The sequence below is a fragment of the Diplotaxodon limnothrissa genome, linkage group LG16 (assembly GCF_057381915.1).
Source record: "Diplotaxodon limnothrissa isolate DT_005_m linkage group LG16, D_limnothrissa_male_GT1.1, whole genome shotgun sequence".
In the NCBI taxonomy this organism is placed as follows: domain Eukaryota; kingdom Metazoa; phylum Chordata; class Actinopteri; order Cichliformes; family Cichlidae; genus Diplotaxodon; species Diplotaxodon limnothrissa.
In genome coordinates, this window is record NC_140611.1 from 27,615,361 (window position 1) to 27,630,608 (window position 15,248).

The 15,248-nt window shown below is 39.1% G+C and overlaps 1 protein-coding gene across 3 annotated transcripts in view; it reads right to left on the bottom strand.

Moving 5' to 3' along the window:
- cps1 (carbamoyl-phosphate synthase 1, mitochondrial) overlaps positions 1 to 15,248 on the bottom strand; it is a 66,178-nt gene that overhangs the window by 24,590 nt on the left and 26,340 nt on the right. For 2 of the 3 annotated variants that reach the window (XM_085373722.1, XM_085373721.1), the window contains exons 26-32: positions 13,326 to 13,520; positions 10,985 to 11,052; positions 8,662 to 8,737; positions 7,495 to 7,572; positions 1,630 to 1,737; positions 803 to 892; positions 237 to 407 (exon numbers count right to left, since the gene is read on the bottom strand). In XM_085373722.1, the coding sequence (XP_085229848.1) occupies positions 237 to 407; positions 803 to 892; positions 1,630 to 1,737; positions 7,495 to 7,572; positions 8,662 to 8,737; positions 10,985 to 11,052; positions 13,326 to 13,520 (786 nt within the window). Of the gene's footprint in view, positions 1 to 93; positions 149 to 236; positions 408 to 802; positions 893 to 1,629; positions 1,738 to 7,494; positions 7,573 to 8,661; positions 8,738 to 10,984; positions 11,053 to 13,325; positions 13,521 to 15,248 lie in introns of all 3 variants that reach the window. The other variant, XM_085373723.1, reaches the window with a different exon arrangement.

The window sequence follows — 15,248 nt, forward strand, 5'->3', positions numbered from 1 at the left end:
GTTAGTAAGCTGTTATAGCCTACATTGCTTTTCCATTCTTCATGCTTGGACACAAAGACTTACAGAGAGTTGCAATTGTGTTTCCTCACTTACGCTTTCTTTTTTTAAAACTCATTTTGTCTATAATCCAATCCATTCTCCCTGCACCCTGAAAAACATCAAAATAACAAACAAAAACATTCAAAGAAAGCCAGTCGTGCATTTCCCAGCTGTAAGCTGTAAGTTTTCCTTCTTACTTTGATTCCAACGTAGTGCACGGGAATGATGGGTTTATCGAGCGAGGGAAGGCTGGCCTCATCCAAAGGCTCTCCCACCATCACTTTGGTTGCCACGTTGATAAAGTCGACACCAATTGTTTTGGATACAAAAGGGAAGGAGCGTGACGCTCGCAGATTGCATTCGATCACCTACAGGATGCAATATACAAAAATATAGTCATCTGAAAAAAGTTTTTTTTTCTTTTTTTTTTAAAAATAAAAATAAGAAAAACCGATTCTTTCAGTATACCATTAACTTTAAATTAAGGTTACTTAGATAAATAGAAATATATAGATTACAAATGCATAAATATACTATACAAATGGCCAGATTAGATACACACACATACACACAAATAGTGGGCGTGCATGTGCGCTGTGGCTGAACACCAAAGCTGAAGGCAAGGTTGATTATTAATTCGGCCAGCTTTGCCAACCATTTTAAACAACAGGGGATTTCATTTTGTGAGTGAATTGCATTAGCTGAAACCAGGTGTGAAAATGTCAATCTGTCTTTTTAGTCACACACTGAGAGATATACCTACCATGACATCATTGCCTTTAACCAGAAATTGAGTGTTAAATGGCCCAGAAATTTCAAATGCGTGCGCGATTTTTCGGGTGGCAATTTTAACCTAAAAGAAGAAGGAGGAGAAGACGAAGGGGAAAAAAAAACCACACACTTAAAAATCAAATAAGACTGTTTCAGTTTGAACACAAATGGAGAACATTAAAAGCATAAAGTGCAAGGTAAACTGCTTACTCAACATGGATTAAGAAAAAAAAAAACCCAGTTTGAATCACTAAAGCTGCTTTCCATTCTGCCAGTTTTGATTTCCTTTTTTTAAATTTTTTTTTTATTTATTTATTTTTTAATGGACAGATGCACCCTTTTCATCAGGATACATTTTATTGATTGGTTGCATTTTCTGCTTATTCACACTGTTGTGTTTGTAACAACAAACAGGGATGGCAGTACCAGCTCTGGTTCTAACATAACGACATGTGCATGGGGCTGGAAAAGACCTAAAGCAAGAGACACACATGAAAAGCTCATTTTGTACCTAAAACTGCAGGACTTAAAGTAATTAGTACAAAAGAATATAATATTCCAAGGCACATCCCCCCTCACTTAGCTATAAATGTGAAACTAGCTTTAAATAAATATCATAAAAAAAAAAATTCAACAGATGATCGACTGTTTTGTAGACTGTTTCTTAAACCATTTGAATTATGGTCTCAATCTGGAAATTTGTTGAACACTAAATAATTTCTTTATATGTCATTTTTTGTGTGTCTATAACACACTGGACACTTTCTACAAGGGAATATGCAATGTGCACCGTGTCAACTTTAAGGTGACTTAACTGACCTTTTCCTGTGCCCCTTGGCTAATGGTCTGTGTTGGCAGCATTAGGGTAGCATCTCCAGAGTGCACCCCAGCATCTTCCACATGCTCTGTTATGGCATGAACCAAAACCTAAAAAGACACACCCGAACGCATGCAGAAACATTAACGGAGTAAACTGGGCACAGAATAACATTTGCAAGCAGCTCACAGCTCTAATAAGACACAAAAATGTCTGTTCAAAGCAAATACTCCTTTCACAGCCTTGGTCTGTTGACCAAGAGGAAGTTTCCAAATTTAAGGAAAATCGCCTCCAGATTTGATGTTTTCATACATACAGTATGCCACAACAGAAAACTGTAGCATTAACGTACAGGGAGCCACCTTGACGATGACGACTGCTGCATTGTGCATGTGGGAGAAACAAATAAATTCAGCAAGGTCAACACTGTTTGAGACAAAGGCTTTGTATTTGTTGAAACAATGTACATTGATATAACTATGTCTGAATAACTTCCAAAATTTCACCCAAAGGAAAGAAGATCTATATTGCCAAGCCACTCTGTATGTGTGTGAGTGCGTGTGCGGGTCTGTAAATGAGCTGCCGTGTCATTAGCTCATTTAAACTGCTGCTAACCACGGCATTCATTAACACTCTTCAGATAGAGCCTGTAATTAATACGTATTATCTCTGACTTTTTTACTCTCCCCCACACATACGCACACAGTCTAGCTTCAAGTAACGAGTCCTGTTTGGTATTCAATGAATGGACAGCTTGTTAATGTGATACTGAAGATAAAGGAGGGTCTGTATTCAGAGAAAGCAGAGTGAGAAAATCTACCATACAACTGAAGAGCCCACGTTCAAAATGACACCCTTTAAATGACTCTCACAGTCTAAACAATAGAAAAATAGACAAGGCGTTCAGGACAATTACCTTGGTGGCTCCTTCGCCTACTGCAGCTTAAACTGCAGATACAGTTATACAAGAATTAAAAAGTTAGACCACCAGCTTGTACTTTAATGTGAAATTACTGTAGCACTATGTAGTGTTTTCGTCTGCAAGGTCAGATTCATATGTAGGTGTCAGAGGTCAACGCTCACCTTACGTTTACTTTAAATGGGGTGACGTCATGCATTGTGGATCCATTTCTCCACTCAGTGGTAATTAATAATAATAATAAAAAAAAAATCTTTTCAAGCCAAATTGCTTGTATTCAACTCCTCTAGCTTCATCCCTATACAGTCAAATTACCGTATTAAATAAGGTGCGGGCAAGTTGGCATCAGCATGGAGGAGATGATCACTTCAGTGAACACTCAGAATAATATGATATGAAAAATTACAGAATATGCAGGTCAATGTTTGTTTTTTTTTATTAGGTAAATGCATTAGAGAAACATGCACTCCAGGCCTCGAGGGCTGGTGTCCTGCAGGTTTTAGATGTGTCCTTGATCCAACACAGCTGATTTAAATGGCTAAATGACCTCCTCAACATGTCTTGGAGTTCTTCGGAGGCCTGGGAATGAGAATGGATTCAGGTGTGTTGACCCAGGGTGAGATCTAAAACCTGCAGGACAAATGGTCTGAAGAAAAAAAAAAAAATATCAGGTGAGCAACAGTTCTCTGGAACACTAGAAAAATGTTGCTTAAATGGTAGGGTCATGTTGCCATAAACAACATGAAAGCATGGATCCATCCTGTCTTGTATCTTTTTCAGACCATAAATTAGTTTTATTCAATGCTAGTCTCCCACTATACAAAAATAAACAAAACCGCTCAATTACTTTTAGAAATATTAGGGGCATTGATCTATCAGCTCTTTCCCATGGCATTAATAACTTACCTACCATTGATGCCTCAGCTTCCATAGACGACCTGGTATCTCACTATAACAATGAACTCATCAACCTCTTAGATACCTTGGCTCCCCAAAAAACTCGAACAGTTTCTTTCTCTCGCTCTGCGCCATGGTACTCATCTGAACTTCGCCAACTTAAAGCTACTGGACGCCGCCTAGAACATCTCTCCAGGAAAACGGGACTTACTATTCACAAGGACATGTATCTCAGTCATATACAACACTATAAAGAAGCTATTCATCCTGCTAAATCTGCTTACTACACCTGTTATTGAATCTGCTGAAGGAAACACTCTCACTTTGTTTTCTACATTGCATAATATTGTTAAACCCCCAGATACCTTTGCCATACATACACACTCTGCCACCGTTTACAACAAATTTATGATTTTTTTTTTTAACACCAAGATTGAGAATCTTCATCAACAATTGCCCTCGTACTGTGAAATGGTAAATTGTTCTATCTGCATTTTTTGTCCTTCTCAGCTGTCATCCTCTCTATCCAATTTTGAACTTCCCACAATAACTCAGCTATCTTCCATAATTACTAACTTAAAGTCATCATCACGTAAACTTGATCCACTGCCTACAAATCTTGTTAAACTCTTATTCCCGTCTCTTGCCCCACTGATTGCTAATATCGTACACTCCTCTCTTATATCTGGTTCTGTTCCTTCTTCTCTTAAAACTGCAATAATAACTCCAATACTGGAAAAAAAAAATGGTTCAGATCCCTCCAATCTAAATAATTTCAGGCCAATTTCAAATCTCCCTTTCCTAGCAAAAATTCTTGAAAAGATAGTGGCTGCACAGGTTCATCATCATCTCATTGGAAATAACTTGTACAAACAGTTTCAGTCCAGCTTCCGTTCATGTCACAGTACAGAAACAGCCCTAGTAAAATTCACCAATTATCTTTTGCTTGCAGCTGATTCTGGATCTCCCACCGCATCCTCCTTCACAGATTAGCATCTATTGGCATCAATGGTACAGTACTCGCCTGGTTTACTTCTCATCTCTCTGGCCGCTCATAGTTTGTTCAATTACTCCCTCACAGATCAGTATCTACTCCAGTTAATTCCGGTGTATCCCAAGGCTCTGACCTGGGTCCTTTACTTTTTATCATCTATCTCCTACCCCTAGGTAATATTTTTAGGAAGCATAACATCCAGTTTCACTGCTACGCAGATGACACCCAGCTCTACCCATCCTCCAAACCCACAGCTACTCTCCCACCCACATCCATTTCTGACTGTTTAATTGAAATCAAGGTCTGGTTTACTCACAACTTTCTTAAACTTACTGGCAATAAAACAGAATTCATTTTAATAGGCACCAGATCAAAACTGACTACAGTTCCAACCAGTCTTTCGTTATCCATTGATAACTGTTGTCACACCCTCCCCTCAGGTTAAGAGTCTTGGTGTCATTCTCGATAGCACTCTGTCCTTCACAGCACATATAATATCACTCGGTCTTCCTACTTTCATCTCCGTAATATTAACCGTCTTCGTCCCTCACTCACACGACACAGTACCGCCATACTTGTCAATGCTCGTCACATCTCGGCTGGATTACTGTAATTCTCTTCTCTATGATTTACCTCATAAATCCCTCCATAAACTGCAGTTGGTTCAAAATACAGCTGCTCGTATTATTTCCAGAACTAGATCCACTGAACATATAACACCTGTTCTTAAACAGCTCCATTGGCTCCCAATTCACCTCCGTGTCAATTTCAAGATCCTGCTTCTCACTTTCAAACCGCTTCATAACTTTGCTCCTCCATATCTATCCGATCTTCTCCATACATACTCACCCCCTCGTACACTCCGCTCTTCTTCAGCTTCCCTTCTGTCAGTTCCACCTGCTCGCCTGACTACCATGGGACTCAGAGCCTTTAGTTGTTCTGCCGCGAGACTTTGGATGCACTTCCACTTGCTCTACGGACCACACACTGTCTCACCACTTTTAAATCACTACTCAAAACCCATCTGTTTAGAATTGCATACACCTGATCTGTCTTAGGACATTTTTACCTTGCTCAGTTTTTATATTTGCTTTGATACTTTTATGACTGTTTGTGTCTAAATTTTATCTACCGTGTTTGCTATATATACACATTTTTCTTATGTTTTTATGGTATTGTTTACGTGCTACTGTAAGGTGACCTTGAGGGTCTGAAAGGCGCCTAAAAATAAAATGTATTATTATTATTATTATTATTATATTACTTTGTACAAAAACTGTTTCATTATATTTCATATATATATATAAAATTGTATTATGTAATTGTAATAATAATATAATATAGCTTCATAATGATTACAGGACATCAGACTACTTGTTCTTATTGCTTAATAATGCAGAATTATCATATAGAAATAAAAAAAAACTTGAAGTTGTGCCTGCCTGCAGCACTAAAGGACTCCGTAAGAGACGTCTGTCTCACCCTAGCAGCACCTGTCTCTCTCCTCCTCTTCAGTTCGCCTCAACATACGCTCGTCATATTCTGTGATATGATTTACTCTGAGGTGTTTGACAAGGTTAGTGGTGTTGCCACAACACCTCACTGTCTTGCCACATGTATCGCAAACTGCGTCTCGGCTGTTTGTGGAGGTAAAATATGTCCACGCATGACTCTGTTTACGCTCAGCCATTGTTGTTCGTGTGCACGCCAAGGGGCTGCGACACATTTATACAGCCGTATTTCGCATATGACTATGAAAGGCGTAAGAGGAAGTAGTTCCTTCCAATATAGATGATCCGAATGATATAGTTTCTTTCCACTGTGTTCCTGGTAATGATAAACTACAAATTTACCCCAAAGTACTAAAATATTGATATTTTAATATGAGAATCGATTCTAGAGCATAAATTACTGGTATCGGAAGAATCAATATCGATCCGCACACCACTAGTAATATTTTCTTGCCACACTCCGTAGTACCAGCTAAATATTGTTTAACTGCCACAACCTACGTAAATGTTTCTTATTGACAGTTTCCTTTATGACCACTGTTTACCTGATTACTGCTTCCAGCAAGATAATGCACCATGTCACAGATCTCAAATCAACTTAAACTGGCTTCTTGAACAACGTAATGAGTTCACGGCCTCTATACTCAACAGATCTCAATCCAATAGACCACCTTTGGGATGTGGTAGAAGATTTGTTGGCTGCACACAAATCTGCAGCTGAGGAATGTTTCCACAACACTGTTGAATTGATGCCATGAAGAATTAAGGCTGTTCTGAAGGCAAAAAGGGGGTCTAACACAGTACTAACAAGGTGTACCTAATATAGTGTACATCCAGTGCATAACTGACCTTTCTGATATTGCATTAACTGGACTGCACTTTGAATTAGAGTTTTCCTTCAAGCAGTCATTGGAACAAGCCAAGTTGTGCATAGTTATTGTATGTGCATGTCATACATGACAGAGTAACAACGCAGCAGTTCAATCCAGTAACAAAGCAATGGAAAACTAAATCTGTGTGAACTGTCAGATTTAAAAGTCAGTATGTTGAAGCAGAATCATTTAAAAGTATCCTTAACTGATCCAATATAAATAGAAAAAATAATTTAGTACCACCATTTTCCTGTACTTTGGTTTTAATATATTCCATTCTTCCCATCAGATCTATCTGGGCTGTGATGTTTTTCATACAAGATGAATGAGATTAGCTCCACTTTATTTTTCTTCTAAGCTCAATATATCTGTCCTACCTCTCAGTTTAAACTAAGGAATAATGGAAGACTGAATAATGCCAGGCTATAGAGATGAATAAAAATGTTGTGAATACTATAAATGAATATATGTTTTAAAAAAAAAAAAAGTACTGTCAATATAAATAAAAAACTGAGTCCAGAACATTAGGACAGGTCATATTTTAAACAACACCACACACTGTTTAAATAGTCGGGTACTTTGTGTGAGCACTGTAAGAACCTCATAATTAAACACTTAGCACATGTTGTATATTTAGCCTGTATTGCCAGTAATGCCTTTGTAGAGTAAGCCACCTTGCCATTCTTGGCCACAGCATCTACCTCCACCTCCCTGGCACCACGTATGAATTTGGTGATGACAACTGGATGCTCCTGAAAGAGAGTCACGAGCAAGGTTATTCATTTGTGGGGGGAAAACAAAACGCAGTTGTGTATATTTATATTGAGAAGATATGAATCTTATGAAGAGAACTTTTCAGTTTCTGGCCTAGTGCCAACATCAACATAATTTTAGTTTTTGGATTCTACCCAGTTCTGAGGAAAGTCTCTCTTCTCCTAAATGCTTTACCATTTTTTGCCATCACTTGAGAAAGCAGTGTACAGTGGGTTATGGCAGTTACTTTTGTTAACAGCTAGCCATCTGCCATTACATTACACCACATTGTACCCCGAAGAGGTGATGGTGAGTCACTGTAACATCTGGTCTGCCTCATTCAAACACAAGAAAAAGAGGTGACACTGCCCAGGTGTTGCATTTTTCTTTTATACACCGTAATTTCAACTTCTTGTCAGTCACGTTGAAGAACAGGCAGTCAATGAACAGCACAACAATAATGTATTTCTGGAGAGATTTGGCTGACTAGGGTTTGTTTTTAGCCAGGCATGGATGTGTACCCTCTCACCATGCTTCAGGTCCCTAACACATTGCATACAGCGTCCACTTCCCTGGCCACCATCAGCATCAGGCGACACAGCAGACTGAACACCTGATCCCCGTAGCTTAAGTTCATCCATGTATGCAGATAAGATATTTCTATTCTTGCACACATTTTTCCTTATTTTGCTTTTAACTACAAGAGGCTGTGATTATTGCCTTGTTCCAAGTCTATTAAAATGCCATGAAAAGGTTTGCTTTGGTGCTCTGAAGGTGTAAAATGTGCATGTGTGTACGCATATAGCCCTAAGCAAAGGCCCTTGGAGGGGCCAACTGCCTCCAAGCTGCCTAGGTGTTCAGTGGAGTAGAGATGGGCACATAATACTAGTCAACAGCCGTTGCCAGCTGGTAGCATTAGTTAATTGAAAGCAAAGGGACAACTTTGTGCAAAATTAATGTGATTGTATATGCTAGACAGAGACAGAGGGACCAGTAGAAAAAAAAAAAATAAGGGTGAGACAGAGTTTTATCGCAATATGTCTCTTTTGCAGGTGCAGGTAAGTACAAATAGTTAAGAGTGAGCTCACCTGGGACACGTGTGCAGCCTCTTCCAAGAAGCGTTTCATCTCCTCTTCACCGTACACAACGTTCATAGCAGAGCCACTGGCACGATGCAGGCGAGGGAGAGAGAGTGGGGAAGGGAAATCAAAAGGGCACAGGAGAGGATGAGAAACAAGCAAAAGAGGAGAACATACAAGCTTCAAATGATTGTTCAAAAACACTCATTATCTCTCCATTGCATCACTATTACCATCAGGAACAAGGTCTGGAAACAGTTGAAATAAGGAGCGAGGGAGCGAGAGAGACTGGGAGAAGAACAGCTATTTAGGTCGAAAAGCACTCCAGGCTCTAGAAAATGAGTTCAGATCTTCATCATTAAAAAACAATGGATTTAGGCTAGTTTTGTTGTGGTTGTTGTTTTTGATTTTAGACTGCTAGCTGGGCTATCCTCCTGATAGAAAAAGCGTGGTTGAGTGAAACAGGACGAAGGAAGGCCTCATGCTTGGGTCAGAGCTTTATACCGTAGCTCTCTGTAGCTTAGAGGCAGATATACTGTATGTCTAAACCCCAACACAAAACTGACCCTTCATTCAGGAAACCAGTGATATATTTATATCGCATTTAAATGAAGGCATATAACTTCATTTAACAGGATTAGTAAAAGTTGTGATCACAATGAGTTTTAGTTCTAAAGAGGTGCACATTTGCTGGATAATGTAATGGTAATCATCATACTTTGAAAATTCAAGACTTTTTTTAAGGAGTAAGTAAAAATGCTGTCTTAATCTTAACCAACTTTCAGTAAAAGGCCACATGCCTGATGTAAAATGATCCTAATGTCTGACAGACAATACGTTAGTTAGGGTTGGCCAGTTGGAAAGTGGCAAGTATTAATTAGGTGCTCAGTTGTAAACCCTCGTTTGTTTACTTTCACATTCTGATGGGATTTCAACTTCCAAGACTTCCAGCTAGCTCCCAGTCAGAGACGTTTCACCATATCAGACACTTATTAAAACAACTGGAGTGCAATAAACTCACTTGATGCTTTTTTTGTCCCCTCTCCCCCACTAATAAAAGCGACTATGGTAACTCACCCACACAGATATTTCACACGCGTAGCAAATCTTCAGGACTTTGCATTTGCACTTTGTATTTTCAAGAAAAGCTTTTGCAGCATTTGTTAAAAGCAAAGAACAAGACGATGTCTCAATCTTTCTGCTCTGGACTCACATCTCAGATGCATGTTTAAAAGACGCGACCTTCATAAAATGGTAAAACTACAGACTAGTTTAAAGTCTGCTTTGCTTGTCACAGCAGTAACAATACTAAGCAAATGTTTACACAACTAAATGGAAAGATTAAGTTAAATATGCAAATAGTATCACTTTTGTCGTTTGTGTGCACATTTTACTTCTACAGAAAACTGAAGTATGATTCCGACAAGGATGAGAGTGTTTAGTGTGTAAATCTGAGTATCTCTGCATATGTACTGAGGCTGAGCAGAACACTCAAAATATATTAGCAAGCATGTCAGAGGGAAAAAAGTGAAAAAAGCTGTAGGGATGCTAAAGATCAGGATGAGTTCATCGAACACTGATGCTACGGAGAAGAGAGGAGCTTCCACTCCACTGGTATTCAACAGAAGTCACTGTAAGTGGATTATTATTCATTTCATTCGATCATAAACTGTATGATTATAGTTCCTTCAACATCAAACAGAAGCACACTTTAATACTGGTACATATCACTTGACTGAATTACATTAATATTGCCTCGTGCACAAAACTCATGGGTTTCCCACAGTCCCCTGCAGTGAATAGACAAATCCTGTTTAAAACAACATCACAGCTTGAATGTAGAAACATACGTTTTCGGTGACAGCAGACTGCCTGCCGAATCCAGGGTGCCATCATGACACCTTCTGGACAAAAGTGTCACTGCATGACTGAAGCAGCGTTTGAGTGAATGCAGTTCATTAATCATCATAACTTAAAATCTGTTTTATCCATCTAGTAATTACGCTGTGAATTAGCTGTTAAGAAATTCCATTGATTTCCCTCTCAAGTCTCAGTAAAACCAAGGGTGCACTTAGTGTGTATTTATTTAGGACAGAAACGTGGCACAAGATAAATTCTGATTAGATTTTATACTTGCAGGCCACTACAGTCTATATTTTTTGGAAAAAGATGAAGCAAATTATCTAAAAATATCTATATATTTTAAAGTATTAATGATTAATATGCAACATTTACAGTTAAGAGACTGCTGATGGAATAAGAATCTGAACTACCGCAACCTTTGTGATGGGAAACAAGATTAGTCTGGTTGTTATGATATATTAAAACCTACCTCAGAACATAGGAGGGCCTCAGCAGACAGGGGTACCCCATCTGGTTAGCGAAGGCAAACGCGTCTTCCTGTGAGGAGACAGAAGTGCACAGCAGACGTATTATAGTTGGGCCAGAAATCAAAGGGAATAAGCTGCCACAACTCGGAGCTCCACATATAAATGTGCATCTTGAAGCTCCAGTGACACTGCACTAAAATTTTAGAAAAACACATCTGTCAACTGAAGTGGGATTTTTTTTTTTTTTTTTTTTTACATTTCTGCAATTTTACATTTTGTAGTAAACAACTAACTGAAACATAAAGGTTTTAAAATCCAGTTGATATTAGGGGAAGGGTTGGGGTTGCTAATATAAAGTTGGACAGGTGCTTTCAAATGCAAACGTTCATCAACATCCAGTGCAATTTTGCTTTTTATAGAATAAAAGTTCTGAAAGGTTCTGCATATTAGCTGTTTAGGACATCTGTGTAAATTACAAATACATCGGTTTTGGAGGACACAGTGAAAAAATATTTTATTCCTTTAACATACTAAAATGTGTTAACAGTGTTAAAAACTCTAAATGAGGGAGAATATTTAGTCCAGACATGACAGTTTAACCAGAGTATCAAAGTACATTTAATAATACCTAGATTCATCTGACTTGTGTAACTACTATGTTGTTGCTGCAATAAGAAAGCTTATTGATTACAGACACTTCAGATAAAAGACTAAATATCAAAACAAGGAATTCTTGTGCTCATCCTCTTAAATCTTTTATACAGCAAGCCCCTGTTTTACCTTTTCTCAGTTCAAAAACACACATACTAGTGTCTCATGAACAAAGGGTGTACTCCCATATCTGCGAAGAACAGAACAAATCAAGCAAATACAAGGGGGAAGATAAATGCTCCAAGAGTGAAAAAGCATGGGGCTTACATTCATCTCCCTTTTGAACCCTCCCTCTGTCATGAAAAGAGTGAACGAAGAAATTGTCGGAGTTGTGGACAGAGTCTAGAAGCAAAAGCAAGGCTGAATGTCCTCCTCCTCCTCCTCATCATCATTATCATCATCATTCTCTCTATTCTGTTTCACCGCATGTCTGGTCTTGTTCTCTCCATCATTACCCACTCTTCACTCACCAGGTGAAGTACCATTTACCAAACAGAAAATAGCTTCCCAGAGATGCAAGAACCATCTCCCTGAGGCTCTCCTGGAGTTATTCCAGCCAATTAAAAACGAACCGTTTCTCAAAGACTGGCATGAATATAGAATATACGCAAACCTTGGAGAGAAGGAACTCTATCTGTGTGTGTGAACTAGATAATCACTCCTCAGTGGTAACTGAATACAAGAGCAAAGGTAATGGAAGAGACATTTTAGCACCGACTGCAGACATATTTCCACAGTGCTCCGCATGTTCCACAGAGCAGTCTGCCAGTGTTTCATTCAGATGGAGCCAGGAGTGAGTATAGCCAGCCAATTACAAGAAAAAGACTAAAAAAAAAAGACATGCACGTAGTAGTGAATAGTACCTTTGTAAGGAATATATTTTAGAAATAATAAGCATGTGTGTAGAAAATTCTAAATATAAAAAAATAATGCTAATTGATAAATCAGAAAAAAGGCATTTCCATGGTCAAATATGTGCATCAGTACACTCTGTGTGGGGTTTGATGATCTTAATATTTTTCATAGTTTTGAAATTTCTCATCCAAACACTGATTGATATTCATAGGAGTTCCCTGTAAACCATCAAGATCGTCTTATAGAAACGAAGTAAAACGCTAAATTTCCAATCACTTTATGTTCTCTGCCTCAGCTGACAAGCAAAATCTTGTTACAGTTTCTCCAGGAACTGTTTTACACCATGTTTTGACTCTAAAACTCTAAAATATTAACACACTTTCCACAGCAGAGCTGTAATAAATCTAGCAATGTATACAAGTAAATGTCTTTACATGCCTTGACTCAAAATATTGTCTTAAAATCTTTGCCTCAAAATTGTTAACTGCAGTTACAAGTCGCAAATGTCACTCTTGCATTTTGTGATGGTGAATATAAGAGAAAGCATGTACCACACAAACTGAAGGGAAAAAAAAAGAAGAAGTTGAGAATGCTAACTAGTATTTGAAGTGCCATTATGTGTTAGGGCAAGTCTCATATATAAGCACCAACTCAAAATTAAAACCTCTTTCAATACATTTTGATTTTTTTTCCCCGTTATCAGAAATAATTAAATGGTATAATACTGATCCTTGGGCCACAGGTAAAGAGTTTGCTGAGAAAAATCTGCATCCCAGCATTGTACTACTATACAACTTTGTCACATCAATAATTCAGAATTTGCGAGTTTCCTCTCACCAGGGAGCTCAGGGCCCTCCATGGGGCTTGGGCAACCTCGAGGTCATCCAGGATACTGGAGAAGACTGAGCGCTCTTCAGCTCGGTCGATCTGCAGGGGGCTCGTCCCGAGAATCTTCACCCCACTCATGTGCAAGGGGACGGCTAGGTTGTTAGGAATCTGACCTCCCACTGATACGATGCAGCCAGAGCAACCCTGGAGAGGAGTAAATAGAATAAGAAGAATGCAAAAGAGAGCAGGCACTAAATCAACTAGAATACTAAAACAAGAAGAGGAAGAGGGGAGAAAAGACGGGAGGAGAGAAACCCTGCCTATAAGCCAAGATCTACATTCTGAAACCACTTTCAATTATTCTGACCTCTGATCACAGTGAAAATATGAGACAAGCACAAAGAGTTGATCTTGGTCGTGCCATGGGTTTAGTTATCACCGGGGAAGATAGATGTGTGTGTGTGTGTGTGTGTGTGTGTGTGTGTGTGTGTGCGCTCCTTTTAATAACAGCGTGCAGCCCCTTTTCCTGTCTAGCTGATCCAAGGGGGATGCTGTTTCCATGGCAATGCCAGGTTGTATCTCTTCATTATTCATGGCCTTGCTCTCCTGCTCCTGTCCAGGGTTTATCTCCATGCTCTAATGCCATATTTATCACACACACACATATACAAACTGTAGCTGTGAGAGAGGGATTGATGGTAATGCTATCTCCCTGAACAAACAAACACTTAATCACACTCTGATCCCATCTCAACTTTAACTGGATTACATTTCCCCTGCAAGGGAAAGTCAGCGGACGTAAGTATACAAACACAGAACACGACATAAATACACAGGTGCCAACAAACCTATACACGGAAAATAGCAGGGAAACGTTGCCCTTGAATATTCTTTGACAACATCTGAGTCACCTTACGCCACACACACACACACACACACACACACACACACACGTTTCCTCATTACACACGGCCAAATGAAGAGGTCGGTCTGTGAGCCAAAAGTTTTCAAGCAGTTTTTCCCCTTTCCTACTTTTGAGTCTTTATGACATCAAAGAGTCGGGACATCCTTAATATAGGCATCTCAGGCACATCGCTCTGGCGGAGGGCGCATCGCTCTTGCTAGGGACACAGTAACCCTGTCCACCTGTTGTTCAAATTGTTTGTTTGCAAAAGGGCAATGAACCAGAAGAACGTTGGCTTAAATGGGAGCCAAAATGGCTCATTTCAGACAGGATGAGGGGCTGTATAAGATATATAAAGTTAAGAATCGTGCAAAGTACTTTTACTCCAAGTACAAAAATATGGAGATGGAAGTGAGCTACATTTAGGATGCTAACTGTCAAATAATTTATTTATAAAAGTCCACAATACACTGTTCATTTGTTTTTGTTCATAAAATCATCAATCCAACAACCATTTACCACTTCTCCATGTCCAGGTTGGAGGGGTAAGAGTCTACGCAGAGCCCCCAAAAATCTCCCCCTGCCTAGCCACTGCTTCTACCTCATCTTGGGAGTTGCCAAGGCCAAGTTAGTCCATAGTGCCCTCAGACTGCCCTAGGGTTTATTGATGGTAAGGCATGCTTGAAACACATCACCTACGTGGGCTCCGATAAGATTTCCTAGTCCTGATTCTCAATCCACCTCAGCTCTTCCTCGTAATGTGGAGCAGCAGCATCTCTGACCAGGTTCCTAAAAGACCTAGCATCACACCCTAACTTGAGCTCTACCACTTGTATGACCCATCTTTTTTTTTTTTTTTCCAGTTACTGCCCACATCTTCTAGTCATGACTAAGAGTAGGATCATAGATCAACCAATAAATCCAGAAATAACCATAAAAATAAAAAAAAATAAAAAAACTTCATTATGCAATGTTGCATTATGTAAACCAAAAGCAGAGATAGATAGATATCTATATCTAGATATCTA